Source organism: Montipora capricornis, chromosome 4 (assembly GCF_036669925.1).
Source record: "Montipora capricornis isolate CH-2021 chromosome 4, ASM3666992v2, whole genome shotgun sequence".
Taxonomy (NCBI): Eukaryota; Metazoa; Cnidaria; class Anthozoa; order Scleractinia; family Acroporidae; genus Montipora; species Montipora capricornis.
In genome coordinates, this window is record NC_090886.1 from 6061643 (window position 1) to 6067719 (window position 6077).

Sequence of the window (6077 nt, forward strand, 5' to 3'; positions counted from 1 at the left end):
AGGGTCCCTCCAGTGCCTTTCCTATTTTCAATTCGTGCCAAAAACAAGTGGCTTTCTGAAAATATCATTGAACAAATTCTCTTTTGCTTTATTTTGGCGAACTTTCGTTGAAGGGCCGCCATATTGGAAGCGCAGCTAGGAGAGAATTGGATCTAGTGAAGTTGGGGCTCTTCCCTTCCCGTCCTCCTCCACCCTGAATTTTTTTAAACCTATCGTCCTCTACCCTGAAGCCATTTTTTAGCTCGCCTCAGCGCTCATTCAGTTTTTTCGTTCAAGATCCCTGTTGCTTTGAGGAATTAAATACTGGCGTGAAAAAAAAACCGCGGTTAAATTTCCATCTCTCTATATTTGTGCAATTCAAACAGGTTTCTTGGAAGCGGATTATTACCAGCTCCCAGCCGTCGTCGGTTGAGTGTTTTTCTTTTTCATTTCACTGGCGGCCGGAAATGAGAAGTTCCTTCTCCAGTTTGTAAAATCAACTTGTGGTTTCCTGTTTACTTCTTGTGTGTCTAAGACCGAAAGGGTATTTTTTTTAACCAATATTTATAACCCCTCGCGCCCACAGTAATACAAATAGGGAAAAAAGACATCAACATAAGCATTCAGAAATTCAAAGTATTTTCTGTTCATCTTTGACTGCCAGTTTTTAATGACCGGGAATTTTAGGCCCCAAATTATCAACATTGATTTTGTCACAAGGTTATTTCTTGTTTTGATAGGCATAACCCCTGGCGACAACGCCAATTTTTAAATCGCCTTTGACAGAAAAAGCCTGGGCGTCTTCATTTTGCTGGTCGCCCCCGGGGCGTAGTGGGGATTAAAATCAAAATAGTAAACTGGTTCTATAAACGGGATACAAGTCACTTTCCCATTGATGTAACATTTTGGGATGAAATAATTATATTGTTGAAAACCTCACCGGCCATTTCACCAAAGTATTTATTCCATTCCCATGTTAGCTTTCTCAGCCACAGCGAGTCAAGTTCTGTTTTTTTCAAATCGAATTTCGTTTTACTCTGTCAGCCCTCGTGCGACAAATTTATTATCTCACGGCCCCGTCAGTAAAACACCTTTTAAACGTCACCAGCAGTGGTGAACCAACAAATACCCAAGCGATGAAAAAGCGATATTTTTTTATTGGCATTTGTGTGAACTGAGTAATTTACGATGCTCAAAAGATTAAAAACACCTCGTTTCGCACCGTTGCCGTGTACAAGACCACTTGCTCCGTTTTTAGCAACACAGCAGGGACCGCGCAGAGGGAGGGGCTCGGGGGTCTCTAGCCCCCCCCCCCCCCACTTTTTTGCAAGAATAAAAATAAATTAAACAAAAAATAATTTAACAAAAGTAACGGAGTGAAAAATACCAAAAAATCGTTAATTCGAAAGTGGCCAGAGTTACTGGCAAAGACAAATAGACAGAATGAAGCATTAATTTCCAAAAAAGCATTGTGGCAAACAGAATCTCGCATTTCAATCCAAGTGGTTTTCGAAATTTCCCTGGCTACACTATAATTAGCAAAGCAATTATGTTTTGTGTTTCATTTGCATGCAACAAAATGCAAAATCAAATCTTCGAGCTGCCAGAAGTAAGGAAGTCTGCTTTATTTCTAAAGGGTTTTCAAACTGGAAAAAGGCGTTGGCGCGATTCAAGGAGCCCCCTCCCGCCCAGAAAAAAAATTCCTTCACGCATTCTTCTTTAGCCCCCCCACTCGAAAACTTGCTGCGCGGTCCCTGGACACAATAGCAACACTTCAACCACTGTGTCATTTCTTAATTAAATTATTTTGAATGTAAAAGTGAGGTCTGAACGGGTCGGTGGTCTCAACAAGAAAAGACGGCTATTATAAACGGTCCGGAATGTCAATTCCGGCAGTTGTTTGTAACACCCCTTGAACTGTCTTGAAACGTTTTTGGCTTTCCTCGGAAATATCCCTTGATTTCTCCGTCCCGTGCCTAATGATTGCCAGTTTCTGTCCGTCTGCGACACACGGCCAAGCAATGCATACTTTGAAGCTTACTAGTCCAAAGCAGGCGTCTTCCTCTAAATACGCTTATGGGAATGAACGACATCTTCAAATTGTCAGCAACTGAAGCAGGCACTAAAAATAGAACCTTTGGGGCTCGGACAGATGTGCTTACAAAAGATTCCTTTTTCCACGGTTTTGCGCATGGCGACATTAATTGTTTCTTTGGGAAACCGGAGTGCTTATATAAACCGTCTTTGTTTGTTTAATAATCAGTACGTCGCGAAACTAATAACTCCATGAATTAACAAACTGACAATCTGGAGTCACTGAGCGAGGTTGCAAAAAATAATTGTACTTTACTAGTTACGAAAACTTTAATCTAATTTGAGTAGCGTGACTAAGCAATTATCTTCCGGTAGAAGGGTTCCTTTTATTTACCGTCCTTCTCGTTCTCTCAAAAAAGCGAAATGCACTGCTGGAAAAAGAGGGTTGAGGAAAACAGTATGTGAAGTCCAACAAATGCGTCAGTTGTATCAGATAACCTCGCTGGTCCGATATCGAAACTTATTTACAGTTCCTAATTGCTGATACCTTCCACGTCCATATCTTCTTCAAAATCCACGGACTCGGAGTTAGAACTTCCCACCGAATTGGGAACTCGTCTTCGTTGAATTTTCCCGTTCGGCATTAGTGTATCCTTGCACAAGTCTTTGGCCTTGTGGTGCTTGCGTCTTCCACGCTGTTGATGTTTATGTTGTACGAGAGTTTCCAACTGATCTGTTAAACTTGCCAGCTTGTTAAACGTTGTGAAGTCATGCTCCAGTGATAGCATCTCTCGCTCGAGGTGGAGGCTTTCACGAAGCATAGCAGCTTCCTCTTTAAGCGCTTCTACTTCGCGTTGACACTGGCGTTCTCTTCTCTGAAATAGAGTTTCTAGCGTGATCTTTTCGGCGAGTAATTTGTCGTACCTCAGAGCCCATTCCTTGACTGCATCATTCTCTTCAAACGCTTTGTCATCGTGATTCGAAGGCCTTCGGAGTTGAAGCCTTTTCTCCAGTTTCGCTACCTGATCCCTCAGCGCTGCAATTTGTTCCTTGTAAAAAGTCTCCTTGTTATTGAATATGTCGTCTCGACGCGACCGTTCTGACAGCAGCTCCTTGATCTCGGTTGACATCTGTTCGATTTTTCGATCTTGAAGCGCTAGATGTTCTTTGTACACATTCTCCATTATGCTAGTTTCGCTGTCGGTAGATTGTCCTTTCGATACACTATTCTCCGCACTCTCCAACTTTTTCCTCAATTCCCTGATGCAATCATGATCCGGAATGTCACGCAGTTCAAGCTCCTCTCCACATCCCCCCGGACATGGGAGTGTTTTCTTTCCATACCGTCTTATATCTTTCAAAGACAGTTTTCGACCACACTGTTCTAGATTAAAATTTCCAGCGGATTGTGGTGCACTGGCGTCTTGATCTGCTCCCTCTACTGTCTTATCCATTCTTGATTCAACGTCAATTTCGAATTAAGCCGTGTCAACTGAAGCCGATAGTTCGTTTTGAAAGGTAAGCGCTTTCAAAAATCCTACTTTAAAGCGATTAAGACAGTTCAAACTTGAGCGACAACCATTAGGATGTACTATCAGCGCGGAATAATTTGGTCACGAGTAGTTGACCCCAAACGACACGATACATTAAAATAAATTGCTTCTGTCAAGCTGTCTGTTTCGCTTAGCATCACTGTGAAGCGTCTTTTGGATCAAAGTGAGCCGTGTCATCCACTGGGCAAACACAAGCCCTCTTATTCGAGCGCAATGAAGGTTCCACTTCTTACCTGCACATTGCATTCAACAACACGATCTGCAACTCAAGGTTATGTCGCTTCCTTCCTCTTCTTTGTTGTTCTCGTATAATTTTATCGTTACTCCGCCCTCGCTCTTGAGTCTGTCGCGAATGTATAGTTTCTAATAAACCTCTGCTATTAACATGGCTCTTAAGTATATTTCGACGCCATTCCGTGGACAGATGGTGAAATTAAAGCTTTACAACACGCGATTGTAGAAAGCCAACTGAAGTGTAAAAGCTCTTTTAAACAATGCATCGGAAACTCTTTTCTCATCACTTCAGACCTCCACAAACAACGCATTTAGGCGACGATAACTTCTCGCATCACAGAATCACAAACGTTGTTTTGACGGATTATATTCGGGTTATCTGGGGTCAGATGATATTGAGATCATTGTGGCGCTTTTGGAATGTGGACTTCAAGACCAAAGCATCTGAGTTATCCTCCTTTTAATGACCACCAGCTCGGATTAATCTTATTATCTACATTTCTTAGGATCTTTCTTAGAAGTATTTGAATCATCGATTATGACTCGGCAGACTCGGGCATTCTCGGAAAAACTCTCGCTTCGTTCCATTCACATTTCAGATACAGTAAACACCCGCATATAGGAACCCTGTTAAGCTTAAAATTTCATTTTAGACCCCCCCTTACGAAAGAACCAGATTAGCTTTAAAAGGTAAAACAAAATAATACGACAAGACTGGTTGTACGGCTCTGAGGATATATATCTTTTGGATTTAACAATATTTCGTCAGGCACGGCCTGACTTTTTCAGGGTCTTAAATTATTTGCTGATAAGATCTCCCAAGATCCGGCGCTTTCGCTTTGTTCAGCTGGCCGTTGCATAAAAAATTGTCTACAAAATTAAACAACTTTTAGAAAATTGTTTGATTGCAAATAGGCCTTAAGGCTTTGCAGGCCTTTACATTTTAGATCTTACAGCTTTATATCATGATTTCATGTCTAGAACATTGAGGACATGCATGCAAAAACGAAATACGCGCTGTAGGTTTGCTTTATGGTTAATAATAATAATAATAATAATAATAATAATAATAATAATAATAATAATAATAATAATAATAATAATAATAATAAAGGTCCTTATTAAAATACTCTAAACAACAGACGTGTGTAGTTACAATGGAATAATTGAGTTATACAGACAACTAATTAACTAACTAGCTAACAACTAACTACAAAAACAAGCATCTATTTATAAAAGTTCTCTTGAAACGCTCAGTTCTGACAAGCGGGATAATAGGGAGCTTACGAAACGAGGGCGACGACGGCAACGAGGACTTCACTTAAAAATACAAATCCGCGTTATTCATATCACTACGAAACTATTTCATGTAGTTCCGCGTTAAAAATGTGTAGTAACTGTCGAGTGGGTTCGAAGCGGAGAGAGAGAACTGAAAATTCATCGTCATGTGCTAACGTCCTCCACAGAACCTTGAATTTGGTCATTTCACGTCGTCATTTAGGAGATGACGGCAAAGAAAAGTACCAAAATGTAAAACGCACGTGCAGAGCGTGCAGAGCAATTGTTTTTGCTCGCTAAACCTATTGTTTTGTAGCGTCGTCGTTGCCGTCGGCGTCGTCGTTTCGTAAGCTCCCTAATATAGTTGTGACGCCTCTTACGTAACGTAACCATAGTTCGCCTCGGTCGCAGAAGGTCATCTAAAGCTGTTATTAAATTACTGTCAGTGATCTTGTCCCAAACTTCTTATCTTTCAGGGCAATAATATTTTCAATGAAAAAACGTTCATTACAGTAACCAAGCTTAAAAGCTCTTTTGAGCAGCCTGTCTATACGCGATTTAAAGCCAGCCTTAAATGAAAACGTTGGCAGTGAGAAACGTTATCTCTATTATTAGGATATTTCTTGTCGTTTTATGTCAATCAATTTCATTAGTTCACAGTTCATTTGTATTTTTAAATTTAAATTTATCTGTAACTGAATAATAATCACTTCTGATGATATATATGTTGTAACCGACGAAACGTTAAGTTTATAAAAAGAGTTATGCGGGTTTAAGCAAATGTTTGTAACCGCTGTTGGCATTTTGCCCCCTCCTTTGGAGTGAACAAAAAAAAGCAAGGTGACATACTATAACACCTGCTCAATGTGGCCAACACATCACGCATGCGCACAACCATTTCACCAGTCCATTTGCAACCATGGGAGGTGCCATGGGAGGCGCGGTGACCTCATGGTCAGTGTGCTCGACTCCGGATCGAGTTGTCCGGGTTCGGGGCCT

The 6077-nt window shown here is 40.9% G+C and overlaps 1 protein-coding gene across 1 annotated transcript; it reads right to left on the reverse strand.

Annotated features, from left to right (window-relative positions):
- Positions 1-2213: 2213 nt before the first annotated feature.
- Positions 2214-4175, reverse strand: LOC138045364 (citron rho-interacting kinase-like). Its single transcript, XM_068891826.1, has one exon. It carries the CDS (start codon positions 3465-3467, stop codon positions 2547-2549), a length of 921 nt encoding a protein of 306 aa, XP_068747927.1. The 5' UTR covers positions 3468-4175; the 3' UTR covers positions 2214-2546.
- Positions 4176-6077: the final 1902 nt, after the last annotated feature.